Source organism: Mizuhopecten yessoensis, unplaced genomic scaffold (assembly GCF_002113885.1).
Source record: "Mizuhopecten yessoensis strain PY_sf001 unplaced genomic scaffold, ASM211388v2 scaffold5229, whole genome shotgun sequence".
NCBI lineage: Eukaryota > Metazoa > Mollusca > Bivalvia > Pectinida > Pectinidae > Mizuhopecten > Mizuhopecten yessoensis.
The window spans coordinates 2,528,971-2,542,493 of record NW_018405944.1 but is presented as its reverse complement, the minus strand read 5'-3'; the positions used below and the strand labels follow the sequence as shown (position 1 = coordinate 2,542,493).

The following is a 13,523-nucleotide window of genomic DNA, read 5'->3' as shown; positions in this document are numbered from 1 at the left end:
GAGAATTTTTCAATTACAAGTATCTGGCTTAATGAAGCTATAGTTTTCACTTCAGAAGTACTTGTTTTATCAATTTTGAAGCAAATACAATTCGGAACCTGGGGAGAAATGAGGGAAATTCATCTATTCCGAGTAAGAACTAGTTATTTTCACTTCAGGATATGTAATATCAAATTTTGAATATTGTAAGTTAGTCTGAAAACAGATTTTTTGCGAATTCCAGTCTGGAATAACGAGGTTCCACTGTACCACTATAGAAATAGAGAAAGTGTAGGCATGATAGGAAGGTCAAATGTTAATGACAATTCACATCTACCTACAAAACAATGACGTAAAAAAGGAATTGTTGCTCGCCATAATCAGTGATTAATGATATCAACAGGATGGGAAACTTAAATAAAAGGTATTGAAACATGAAATTTTTAAAAATTTAAATACATTGACATAGTTTTAGAAAGTTAATATTTTTTTTCTCTATAAAAGTTCTTACATATGACATAATTCCATGATCTGGCAGCTCTAAGCCTCTGACTGGTGACGTCATGCCCCGAGTCGGTGACGTCATACCTCGTATCGGTGACGCTATGCTGGGGTCTTTGTCCAGTTCTATTCCCATACTAGTATGAGGTCTTCTGTTTCAAGTAAATTTTAAATACCAGTATTTACTATCTCCTAGATATAACGTTTCAAAATGCATAGAAGATCTGTAAAATCGTTTGATTGTTTCAATAATAAGAGCTAAATCAAAGGCTGATAAAACTTAGAACTGTAGGCCAAAAGCTAGCTTAAACAACCCCTGCTAATCAAATAACTTTAATATGGAAATCAAAGCAAAGAAAGAAAAAAGCGAGCAAGACTGGAGATTGTGTGATTGAATTATATCACTGATATGTATAATGTACTGTTAAAAACTAAAAATATTTAAGAAATAATATGTATATACCTAACATCCTATGGGGGTATAACAGTATAACCATAAAAAGATAATACAATTATCTTCATAATCTACATAGTGCCCCTTTTGCGTATCCCATTCAACTGGTTTGTCTATTTTCAAATGTAACATTTTCGGTCATAAATCCTGGCAGACCTGCAAATGTTTATGCAGGCCTTGCAAGGCTTTATCAAGACTGGCCTGAAAGCAGCATCAAATTACTAGGTCGAACCTTTTTTCATAAACTAACAAATCTGGTCCAACCAGTTCAACTGTTTGGATTGAGAGAAATGAATGCAGCCTAGGTCTTCTGATGGAAATGTACTTCTCTCAACGATTTAATGAGATTAAACATGTAATTACAAAACTTGAATATATACAATAAACATTTACTTATTTCATGATATTTTATAACTTTTTGTGCTCATTTTAAAGCTATTTGGCAACAGCACGACTGATTTAATGCTTACCTGCGGAGTCCCCGTTCATATCCGATGGGAGATAAACCAGACCTCCAGGTAGAAGACGCTGTGGGGTTTCCTATGGATGATTTGAACAATGACGACCCAACTGATGATGTCAGCTCACCGGCCACCCAGTCAGGCACCTGGTCCTTCAAACAAATACAAAGACACATTTAACATAAACTGATCTCATAATATCCAGCATTACTGAGAAACTTATTTGACCTTTTGTCTACATTTAATTTCCGAATTTCATTTTCTTACTTAACTTTTAAACTTGAAATCATGAGATAATTGCCTTAACCAGGCAAATTTGATTCAGCTTGAACTGGACCAAAAGACAATTATAAATATGGTTTTCATCTCTTTGTCTTTAATACCAAAGTTGTTTAGGATACACATGTTCAGTGTATGCTAATATCTTTAGAGAAACTGTGAGCTCGCTCACAAAGATATACCCTCCACAATTTTTTTTCTTCGTGCACATCTACAAATGATGTACTTTTGCTGTGCCAAGTAACTAATAAAACCCAGTAAAGGAGGAGTTGCGCTTTCAAGTTTCTGGAGCAGAAATTAATGTTTCAAGGGCAAAAACTCCAAAAAAATAGTCAAATCTCAAATTCCTTTCTTCACGCTCATCTACATATAATGTACTTTCACTGTGTCAAGTTACAAAAAATCCAACACATGGTTAAGGAGGAGTTGATCAACAGACAGACCCACGCACAGACAGGGTGATTCCTATATAGTATATACCCCCCTTTACTTTATTGGCAAGGGATATAATCAACACAGAGGAATCTGAGTAAATACTGTTTGTTAAAATAACCAACTATGACTTGTAACAACAGATTTCTAAACATTTTGACCCACGCTGTAGCCACGTTTCACTGTATAAAGAACCTTTATCTATTGTCCATCTGAACTTGTTATACTGACCTCAGACTGGCCTTTTTTGCCCGATGGCTCATCAAAGTATATGGACTGAAATGAATTGAAAAAGAAAATATATTAAAATTGAGCACACTAATAAACAAGAAAAAGTTGGAAAAAAAATAGATTCTGAGAAATAAATACAGGGGATTTAATAATAGGTTAAAATTGAGCAGCGCATATATACATAGCCATATAAATCACAGCAATGACTTTTAAGAAAAGGAGTACTTTTCTTTAATTCATTTAGTTTAAAATCACATTCATTTACTAACTTAAATTAGTATAATGAATCATTAACTAAAATTATCAAAATTCAATTTGGTGAAATTTATGGGTATTTTTGTATTTCTTTTCTTCTGGTGGCAATCAGAATCTAGAATGGAGCGTTAGTTTTGGATTTCAACATGTCTGAAAATGAAAATGAAATTATTGAGGTGAATTTGTAGTAAATCAGGGCCAACAGTGGGTACTTGTATGGACTTGCCACATAGGAAGGTGGATAGGTAGAAAAAGCAGCTATCCTATAAGTAGAAAGATAAGTAGTAGATGTGACGTACCATATAAGGAGGAAGTGTTGGTAGGGGGCCGTCCTGGGGTTTACTGGTGAAGGGCCCCTCCAGGACCCCTCTCTTCAGCATGTGTAACATTAGCTGGGCGTACGCATTACGATTCTTTCTGTTGGTCGAGAACAAACAAACATATTACAACAGTTCCAACACCTTGTAAAATTCATACAGGCAATACGTCAGACTTATACAAAATAATCCAAACTTATGGTCTGCATGTGTTTATATGGAATTGGAATATTGTTCAGTTTTCCAGATTTTTTAACTTCAAAATAATTAAGTAATATGTCCATAACAAGAGTTCCACGAAACGGTACATGATACGCCTGTCAGATGTAGAATGAGCAGTTTGCCACAAAAATTAACTTTTGGAGAGATAAGTGTGAAATCTACAAAGGGCCATAACTGCATAAATAAGCGGCAAATAATTTTGTTTATCAAGCTTGTCCGAGCTTTCATGGCAATTAACCTTCCTACCAAGTTTGAAATTAATCCATTCAAAATTACTCAAGTTATTGAGCGGAAACTGTTTCGGCAATTCTTTAAAGGGCCATAACTCCATAAATAACTAGCAAATAATTTTGGTTATCGCAAGCATTCATAGAAATGAACCTTCCTATGAAGTTTGAAATTAATCTATTTAAAATGACTGAAGTTATTTAGCAGAAACTGTTACGTCAATTCTATAAAGGGCCCCTATAAATAACAGGCGGATAATGGTTATCAAACTTTTGCAAGCTTTCATAGAAATGAACCTTCCTATGAAGCTTGAAATGAATCTATTCAAAATAACTGAAGTTATTGAGCGGAAACTGTTTCGGCAGTTCTACAAAGGGCCATAACTCCGTAAATAACCAGCGAATAATTTTGGTTATCGAAGTTGTCCGAGCTTTCATGGCAATGAACCTTCCTACCAAGTTTGAAATTAATCCATTTAAAATTACTTAAGTTATTGAGCGGAAACTAATGTGTGCCCGCCCGCATGAAAACAATATATACCGTCATTCGACGGGCGTATGAAAATGACATTATAAACATACCTCCCAGTTATTCCCATGACTGGTTCACATAGCTTCTTGATCCATATTGCACATTTTTGTCGATCTGGAATGATTAATAATGCAATAATACTGTGAAAGAACAAATTCATGAAATGGGTGATTTACATGCATGCTCACATTTCGGTATAATTTTATCCCACACATGACCATTTGCAACTCAAAATATGTATGAACTTTAGTCACAATGTTTGAGGAGCTTTGCTTACCCAATTCAGCTAACGTAAAACATGTTGCAAAGAAAATCTCCATTTTTAATTAATCTACACTCGGATGCATTCTAGGCCTTCATAAAGTCACCTTTTCTCAAACAACCACTGTAGGTTTCCTCACTCCTGACTCATTTGATAAACTTGCTAGGAGTTGGAAAACATTTTTGTTACCCACAAGTGGACGTTATTTCATTGGTTAATTTTCTAATTACGACGACAAGTAACAATTCTTTGTAACGTCATCTTCCATTGTGACGTCATACATTCATAGCAATTGTTTGCCCCAACGGAAACAGGAATAATGAATTTCCAAAATACAAGAGAAACATGGTTTTCTAGATATAATATCTGAACGCTGTGGAAGAAAAAGTACCTAAATTTGTGATGGTTGAGGATCATGTTTATCTATAGCTAACTCGAGCTCTCATTAGTTAATTTTAAAACTGTGAGACACACTCAGTAAACCGTGTCTTTATACAGTTTGAAAATAAACTAATTCTGTTAAATAAACATGATAACCAACCACTGCTTGTTTGGGAACTTCTATATTCCTGGTAGACATATATATATTCACAAGGACAATTAAATATTTTTTCAACATGAAAGTTTTAAACAATTTTACATCTTCAAATCTATTTTATACTGTTATAGCAATCTTGAATATATTTCGACTGATTATGTTGTAATGTGCTTATTTTATGATTTAGTTTATATTAAAAATATGTTTTATGATTCTGGAATGTTTTTTAACCGATTATGCATATGTTACAAACCTGATTTATGAGGAAGTTTAAGCACATGTGGTTTCATGTCCGCTAAGACCTTGTCAAACTTTTGGTCTAGGCCAAGGTAAACTGGATCACCTGCCATGGTGGTGGCCATGGTGTCCTCTAGTTCAATACTAGAATGAAATTGTGTTTTCTTGTAGATGTGCCAGTCTTTACATCATATGTTGGTAACTACATCACAGCAACAGGTAGATCTATATCAAACGAAATAAAAACATTCTTTATTAATTAATATACATGTACTGATTTTCATGATGCTGAAAAATATTCAAGATGATTTCCAAATAAGAACAAATAAATTGCAGGAAAAAAAAATGTTTTTAAGCAATTTACTGACTGCTTTTCATGATTTGATAAAATTAAGGATATTTCGAATAACAAACAACAATTTGCCGCAACAAACTAATTGTTTAAATCAATGAGACATTTGACAAAAGCTGTTAATTATAAAATTACCAAGACCATTCTGGTCATGTAAAATTTGTGAGAATAGAATTAATCTGTTCTATTATAAATTATCCACAATATATAAGTGACAGATGATGGTAAATTTCATTTGACATATTTAAACAGCGCAGTGGCAGAGATAAATAAAAAAACAATTCCCATCCATTTTTGAAAAGTGTGTGGACATAAGTTACTTGGATATACAAGATAAAATTAATATAAGTGCAAACCAAACCTGGTGCGCACATTAAAAACACTCTATTGATGACATTCCCAGCATCTCCTCCCCATCAAAAAACTAATAATAATGAGACATTAACATATTTCGTTTATGGAAGGGCCAAGTGTAAAATATTATCAAAACAACAAGGACCTGTCGTTTGTATAAAAATATGACACCCTAAAATGACTTGCAGGTAAAAATGAATTTGCACTTAGATCATTTACCGACATTGTCATAAATTATTGAAAGTTTTAATATTTTTAGAAATGATTTGTGCTTTGATAATTAGCCCACAGAATATGCTAGTTTAATTACAAACATATTGAACAATATAATGTCGAATTAAATTGATGTTGCAAGTCAAATCACAAAATGACCATTCCTAAAACATTAAAACAGGCACAGGCATGTCACCGACTTTTTGACACTTTACATTTTAACAATTAAACAATAATCTATATCGTTTCAATAAATTGAACTTAATAAGAAAGCAACACTATTTCTCACTCAACAATTGTAGCTGTTGTTTAAATGTTCTTGTTCCATGACGAAGCGGAGTCGGTCGCTTTTTTCGGTATGTTTTGATATTCCCTTTTCAATTTTGCCGCAGCCACACCGGAAGAAACAACAAATAGTTTTAGCGCATGCGTATAATCATTTAGTTGATTTCCTGTTATGGAGAGAGCTCGTTAGCAATACACGTGAAACCAGCCACAAATCTCCACAATGACAACGATTCGGCCATTCAGGTGTGATGACCTGTTCAAGTTCAATAATGTGTAAGTTTCTATATCATGTGTTCATGCGTCTTTCTTCAAATTGCCATGGAAACATTTAACACGCCGAAAATCATGCCGGTAAATGTGGTCTACGGGTCAGATTTGTCTGCTTGCATTCATGGCCAAAGAAACCTCTGAACATTTATTTGTTGAACGCTCAAATATTTTTGATGTCGGTCAGTTTAAAAGATGGCACGGCTTGTTAATCTAACTGATATATTATAACTATTTTGCAATTGTGTGTTTCTGAAATAAGTATATTGGTTTAAAAAGAATGAGTCAAGGTAAATGTATTGTAAGCTGGGAGTATCACTTTTTCTATTTTCATTTTTAGAAATTTGGATCCACTCACAGAAACTGTATCCTTTCGCAAACCTTGTTAACAGGAAGCTTACAGCAAACAGATTTTAGCTAAGTTTGAACTTGAAAGAGTGAGATAATACTAATCATATTTAATTAAATATTTAACAAGATTTTAGGAAAAATGCAACGGCCAGACCAGAATTTCAAATGCAGAACTTCAGTAGATCTTGACCCCTACTCTAATCAATTAAACTATTTAAGTCATTTTGCTGCTGTATCAATTACATTTCCTTGATACTTTCAGAGATGGCATGATTAATTTTGTCTTAAAACTGATAATAGATATTATAAAGTTTTTAATCAATTAATTAGTTAAGCCAGGGATGTGTAGTGGAATTATTTACTTAAACTCGCAATTGTCAGACATCTGATATAATTTGCATTATTTTGCAAATGTTACAACTCCTTGACTGAACCAGTATGGCCTGCCATTTTACATGCAGTATCTTGCCCACTGGCCAGAATATTTCCAGGTAGCTGAGTCTCCCAATGGTCAGATAATGGGTTACAGTAAGTACAATTGCTATACAAAATGTGCGCATGTGCATTATGGTGAAATATATAATGAAATTTGAAAATGACAATGCTAATTCGTCGGTTTTAATAGCTCCTTAGAGCTAATGTTGTATTGTTATACCATGTACCGACTCTAAATAAAACTTTTGACTTTGACCAAGGCAATCTGCTGGTTCCATCATATATATACATTACGTGTCCTTTTGGTCCCAAGAAGGTTGCATGTGAACGTTTTCCTGATGTCTTTTCACAACGTTGCCACAATGCTATGTTTAGGAAAGATCCTAACGTTACATTTTGGTCCGTAGAAGGTTGCATGTAAAAGTTTTCCTGGCGTCTTTTCACAACATTGTAGCAACGTTATGATATTATCTGAATTCAACATTTATACAACGTTATCTAAACGTGGCACAACAACAAAGACGATATATTTTGATTTTGTCTTATTGCATGTACTGTAAACACGCGCGGGGGATTTACGCTTACCTTTACCCCTTAAGCGGAGCTGGATCGTCCGCATAAATTTCCCCCGTGCATATGGTTTCGTCGATAGTGTAAGGAACGACAACTCTGATAGATATTGGTACATGTGTGTGTGTGTGATGTCCTCCTGTACTATTGCTTTGTTAACGTATTACTAATTAACGTACATTGTCTTGTAATGGTATCAAATAAAAACTGTAACAACTGAAATAAACTAATTGATAAGTTGAAGTTTTTAATGAACAACAAATTTGAAATCTATATAAAGGCACAGAGAAAGTCATGAATAAACCCGGGTGCATCGAGGTCCGGTACACATCACTGACACGCGTGTCTACAGAACACAAACAGCTAGTAGGGTACAGGTAAATGCCCCCGTCATCTTGGTTGCGACATTAACTGCGTTCGAGTTATGACAACTTACGAATAGTGTATGGTTTTATCATTGTTATTTGGAAAACATGTTTGTTTTGACTAAATAGCACTCACCTGTTTGATCCGAGGTGATTACGAGATCAGCTGGTATAAGACACACATACATATGAATACAGTTCACTTTATTTTCATCTGTCCAATGACCAGTCGGTACGCATACGTAACATGTACTCAGTAGATACTAGTATTTTTACCTGTACACATTTTGTAAAGTAAGGGAGATAACTATGCAGAGTGAACGTCGGTCTACAGCGATGTAAATGTAGAAGATCTCGACTGTGTAAACATGAATACTTCATTTACAATAAAGTAATATTAGTAAAACTGCACATTTTCCCCCGAAAAATTTAATTATTATTTGTCAATATCGATTGATTTAGTGTATGATACAAAGTGACCATCCACGTCAACATTTTTTCACATAGTGACACAACATGTCAACATATTTTCACATAGTGACACAACACATCAACATATTTTCACATCGTGACACAATACCTCAACGTATTTCCACATAGTTACACAACACGTCAACATATTTTCACATAGCGTCACAACATGTCAACATATTTTCACATAGAGATGCAATTCATCAACATATTTTCATATAGTGATGCAGCACGTCCACATATTTTCACATAGTGACAGGCGCAACACGTCAACATGTTTTCACAGTGACACAACACATCAACATATTTTCACATTGTAACACAACACGTCAACATATTTTCACATAGTGACACAACACGTCAACATATTTTCACATTGTGACACAACTCGTCAACATATTTTCACATAGTGACACAACACGTCAGCGTATCTTTTTACAATTTGAAACAACACGTCAACATATATATTATATTGGGATTGTATACTGTATCATTTCACTAAATAATGAAAACTAGGCAATGATTAAATTCATTATCTCTGACATCGCAGCAATTAACCTAGACTGGCCACTGTCTCTAGAATATTTAATAATTAAGAAAACAACTTGAACTCTAAAAATGTTGATCACTTGGATGTCTGAACTAAGGGGAGATAAGCTAGTAGTAAAATGCAGCCGAGAAATCCTTCATAAAACTTAGGTGCTGGTAGCCAGTCTACAATTAAACCATTGTTAACCCTGGCGGATGCTATCTGGCCACAAGGTCATGCTATGGAGATTGACCAGAATGACCAATCCCTTATCAGGAGGTTAAATCTGTACAGCCTCTGACCCCAAAATACACATGTGCTAATTTATAAGTGACCCTAGCCGTTAACATGCATGGTGTATTATAGTGGTGTATTACACTTACCGGTAATGCCACTCATTGATCTGATTAAGCACAACTTGTCTGTTGTTTCTGTTTCACCGATTGGCTTGTCTCAAGTTGTTTGTAATATGACTTAGGCCTAATGTATTCACACATGTTAATAAATATATAGTGTCAATATAGAGAACTCCTCTACCGTTGAGAGGAAGGGGGAAATCCGTTATATGAAGCGCCTCGTAGAGAGTGGGAAATGACAAATAAACAGATGGTTGAAACTATTGTTAATCGCACATCACGGTTATCAGGATAAGCTTTTAACCCGTTAAATTCAATTCAAAACTTTAAAATGAACATGGACAAACTTGCAATCGTTTTCTCATACATGGCCTGACTGATCATCGTAACTGCCGTATTTTTGAACATCATCATATTGCGATAGTATAAAAATTGTGCACATTCCAAAAACCATACTAGAGTTACATACTATAATTGAAGTTTGCTCAATGGAAGGGATTCCATAAAACATGAACACGGACGTCTCAGAAATCAAGTGAAGAAGTCCCTCATCTTTCCCTTGTCAGTTTTCCAGCAAGAATATTTGATTCATTTAGAAATACTTAACAAAACATACCAAACTGAGATTAAAGTAAGACAAGACCTTATAATTTACAAATAATTGTGGTAGATCTACGGTCTAAACATACCGATCTTGTGAGATATGCTGTCAGACGTTATGTTAGTATATAACACGGTTGCTGTTTGATATTTATTCAATATTTCTAGCTATACATTTCCATTCGGTATCTTTTTGATAGTAATTTATTTTAAATATATTGTGGTGTGACCAAATCACAACATTATTACAACGTCAATTTCTAACGGTGTATGATGATTGCCGACGTCGCAACCAGAATACAACATTGTAACAATGTAAATACAACCGTATGTGCCCACTGGGTATAGTGTTTTAGAGGACAGATTGGCATTTTCTACACAACTGTACAAATTTGCCACAAAAGCTAAGATCAAAGATAGAAATCACTGTTAGTTATATCCAGCCTCAGTAATCCAGCCACCTCTGGACTGGTGTACCCCATCAAGTTTTGGTAATCAAGTATACGCTGGCTTTCCCGTTATCCAGTCTGCTGAATCAAGCCACCTCTGGACTGGTGTACCCCATCAAGTCTTGGTAATCAAGTATACGCTGGCTTTTCCGTTATCCAGTCTGCTGAATCAAGCCACCTCTGGACTGGTGTACCCCATTAAGTCTTGGTAATCAAGTATATGCTGGCTTTCCCTTTATCCTGTCTGCTGGATCAAGCCCCCTCTGGACTGGTGTACCCCATCAAGTCTTGGTAATCAAATATACGCTGGCTTTCCCGTTATCCAGTCTGCTGAATCAAGCCACCTCTGGACTGGTGTACCCCATTAAGTTTTGGTAATCAAGTATACGCTGGCTTTCCCTTTATCCTGTCTGCTGAATCAAGCCACCTCTGGACTGGTGTACCCCATCAAGTCTTGGTAATCAAATATACGCTGGCTTTCCCGTTATCCAGTGCTGAATCAAGCCACCTCTGGACTGGTGTACCCCATCAAGTCTTGGTAATCAGGTATATGCTGGCTTTCCCTTTATCCTGTCTGCTGAATCAAGCCACCTCTGGACTGATGTACCCCATCAAGTCTTGGTAATCAAGTTTACTCTGGCTTTCCCGTTATCCAGTCTGCTGAATCCAGCCGCCTCTAATCCAGTTGTCCCCCTTTCCAGCCACATTATCCAACAATCACTAATCCAGTGGTCCCAGGATCAGCCTCATCAATACAGCCTCATCAATACAGCCTCATCACTTATACACTGGTTCAAGTATCCAGCATTGTTAATTTAGCAGTTGCTAATCAAGCTGTCTCATTCATTAAATTATCCAGCCTTGTTAATCCATTCACCACTAATCCAGTGGTCCTGTTATCAGTTTCCAGCCTCGTTAAGCCACCACTAATCCCGTAGTCTTGCTATCCAGCCTTGTTAATCCATTCACCACTAATCCAGTGGTCCTGTTATCAGTTTCCAGCCTCGTTAAGCCACCACTAATCCATAGTCTTGCTATCCAGTCCTGTTAATCCATTCACCACTAATCCAGTGGTCCTGTTATCAGTTTTCAGCCTCGTTAAGCCACCATTAATCCCGTAGTCTTGCTATCCAGTCCTGTTAATCCATTCACCACTAATCCAGTGGTCCAGTTATCAGTTTCCAGCCTCATTATGCCACCGTTAATCCATAGTCTTGCTATCCAGTCTTGTTAATCCATTCACTACTAATCCAGTGGTCCAGTTATCAGTTTCCAGCCTCATTATGCCACCGTTAATCCATAGTCTTGCTATCCAGTCCTGTTAATCCATTCACCACTAATCCAGTGGTCCAGTTATTAGTTTCCAGCCTCGTTAAGCCACCACTAAATCTGGTGGTCTTCCAGCTACCAGAAATATGCTGGTTCAGTATTCAGCAATTTTTTTTGAGAAATTCAAAATGATAAGCGACAGTAAATTGAGTTATTTCACAACAATGTAAGCAAGATCAGAGCTGCAACAATTTTGTAAAATCATCTAAAGCTACACACTCTGAATTAAGTCTGGTGATAGCAACTTCCTCCATAGCACATGAACCATGAAAAAACTATTGAAATTATTTGATAGACTACGTTTCTTTTATGTCTGATCAATGGTATCACACGATGATGACTAACAAGCTTAAGGTCATCTCAGAAACTTGGTACATTAGATGAGGCATACTTGCCAACCCTCCGTATTTAGGAGGGAGACTCCCGATTTTGGACCCTTAAACTTAGTGTTTTCAACCAGTGAGTATGCTTAGCTGTTCCTATATTCTAAGATCTAATGATTTCATCTGATCGGAAAACTCAAAATATGTCACTTTAAAGGGTCATTTTGTCTCTAGGGGATGTATACACACATCTTATTAATGTTTTAATTTTGAGCATGCACAATCTCCCCAATGGAAATTTCAAAAAGTTTGCAAGTATAGATGAGGCTGTATAACAGCAAATCTTACATATTGATTATGAAAAATTGGTTTGTGCAAATTAATGTTAGCATTTGGTCGGTGCCACTTTAGATGAGTTACAGGTGCACGTGTAAATTGTAAAGTTGGAGCCATTAAAACATGTGAAGGAGATTTTTCTGTGTTTTTAAAGTTTAATTACTTATTAATTTATATAATATCACTATTCAATTATATTGTTGGTCTAATATTGAGATATGTATCATTACAACCATACCAAATAATTACCATGAGAAAAAAAACACCTAATATGCAAATTTTTGACAGGTCATTTACATAGTTTTGTGTATTGAACATTTTCCATTAACTTCATGAAATTGACAAAATCCACACACAGGGAAAGCTTGTTCACTTCAGTAATGTTCCATAGATAATGTTAGAGGAATCTGTGTTTTTCGATGTGGAAAAAAATGTGAAGCCATGTGTTTTCTGGCACCAACTTTATAACAGTGGATTCTTGTATGGTGTTCATTGCTCATTTTTTTTTCATGCGAGTCCTGGATATCATTTGCGAAATATTGAGGAATCCAATTACCATACTAATAGGTATAGTGGCAGAGTTCTCAAATTGTTGACAGGTCTGACAGGAAAAGCATGAATCCCGGACGCTGATATCTGTGACCTAAACAATTCTGATATGAGGATTTTGTAAACTGTTTCTTTTTTTTAAGCCGCTCTTGGCGAGAGCCGAGCGGCTTATTAATTCTGTCCAGAGAACGAAATGACGGACCCACTTCTGTTCGGGGTGCTTGCGCATAATTCAGTCTTGCATGCATCCGCTATATAAGTTTCGTTATTGTAAATAGAAAGTAGAATCTCTGACATTCACATGTGGGTTACATAACGTCTTCTGATACTCTTCTCCAAATAATAATCCATACTTTAAATAATTGCTGAAAACAAAATGTTCATCTCCGGTGCATTCTACGAGTGTTGTGGTGGTGAAATTCGTGCACTAGGTTTGAGCGTTTTAGCAACTCGGATTGC

At 35.7% G+C, this 13,523-nt stretch overlaps 2 protein-coding genes across 4 annotated transcripts in view; one reads left to right on the top strand and one right to left on the bottom strand.

Annotated features, from left to right (window-relative positions):
* The window catches only part of LOC110450470 (centrosomal protein of 112 kDa-like), a 32,738-nt gene extending 26,484 nt beyond the window's left edge, over positions 1-6,254 (bottom strand). For 2 of the 3 annotated variants that reach the window (XM_021498016.1, XM_021498017.1), the window contains exons 1-7: positions 6,136-6,253; positions 4,944-5,152; positions 3,941-4,004; positions 2,892-3,009; positions 2,338-2,382; positions 1,405-1,547; positions 491-632 (exon numbers count right to left, since the gene is read on the bottom strand). In XM_021498016.1, coding sequence (XP_021353691.1) covers positions 491-632; positions 1,405-1,547; positions 2,338-2,382; positions 2,892-3,009; positions 3,941-4,004; positions 4,944-5,052 — 621 coding nt within the window. In that variant the 5' untranslated portion in view covers positions 5,053-5,152; positions 6,136-6,253. Of the gene's footprint in view, positions 1-490; positions 633-1,404; positions 1,548-2,337; positions 2,383-2,891; positions 3,010-3,940; positions 4,005-4,943; positions 5,153-6,135 lie in introns of all 3 variants that reach the window. The other variant, XM_021498018.1, reaches the window with a different exon arrangement.
* A 28-nt stretch (positions 6,255-6,282) lies between these two features.
* LOC110450471 (N-alpha-acetyltransferase 20-like) overlaps positions 6,283-13,523 on the top strand; it is a 46,285-nt gene continuing 39,044 nt past the window's right edge. The window contains exons 1-3 of the mRNA XM_021498019.1: positions 6,283-6,407; positions 6,742-6,766; positions 7,190-7,280. Of these exons, the coding sequence (XP_021353694.1) occupies positions 6,355-6,407; positions 6,742-6,766; positions 7,190-7,280 (169 nt within the window). The 5' untranslated portion in view covers positions 6,283-6,354. The remainder of the gene's footprint in view (positions 6,408-6,741; positions 6,767-7,189; positions 7,281-13,523) is intronic.